This window comes from Buceros rhinoceros, unplaced genomic scaffold (assembly GCF_000710305.1).
Source record: "Buceros rhinoceros silvestris isolate BGI_N320 unplaced genomic scaffold, ASM71030v1 scaffold30133, whole genome shotgun sequence".
NCBI classification, from domain to species: domain Eukaryota; kingdom Metazoa; phylum Chordata; class Aves; order Bucerotiformes; family Bucerotidae; genus Buceros; species Buceros rhinoceros.
In genome coordinates this window covers 883-1297 of record NW_010405816.1, presented here as the reverse complement: position 1 = coordinate 1297, position 415 = coordinate 883, and the positions used below count along the sequence as shown (strand labels likewise).

The following is a 415-nucleotide window of genomic DNA, read 5'->3' as shown; positions in this document are numbered from 1 at the left end:
GAGCACCTTCTGGATCTCCTGGTTGCGGAAGGCGTAGATGACAGGGTTGATCATGGAGTTGTAGGTGGCGGGGAGGAGGGTGGCGTAGGTGTAGAGGGCCGGGTAGGTGTAATCCCCCAGGAGACAGTACAGGGCGAAGGGCAGCCAGCACGAGGCGAAGGCGCCCAGGATGACGGCCAAGGTGGCGATGCCTTTGCGGGTGGTGACGTAGTGGGAAGCGGCCAGGAAGTGTCTCTGGACGGCAATCTGCTGGGTGTGTCGGCAGACGATCCTACAGATCTGCAGGTAGAGCTGGAGCATCACCGCGAAGACCATGAAGAAGGAGACGGAGAGGATGATGAGGTGGTTCTTCATCAGGGGCTTGATGATGCTGCAGGCGGAGGGGTCCTTCAGGCAGTTCCAGCCCCTGACGGGG

General features: G+C 61.0%; 1 protein-coding gene across 1 annotated transcript in view; it reads right to left on the bottom strand.

Moving 5' to 3' along the window:
* Positions 1-6: 6 nt before the first annotated feature.
* LOC104491450 (G-protein coupled receptor 12-like) overlaps positions 7-415 on the bottom strand; it is a gene marked incomplete at its 3' end in the record, with an annotated part of 1251 nt that continues 842 nt past the window's right edge. The window contains exon 3 of the mRNA XM_010133879.1: positions 7-387. Coding sequence (XP_010132181.1) covers positions 7-387 — 381 coding nt within the window. The remainder of the gene's footprint in view (positions 388-415) is intronic.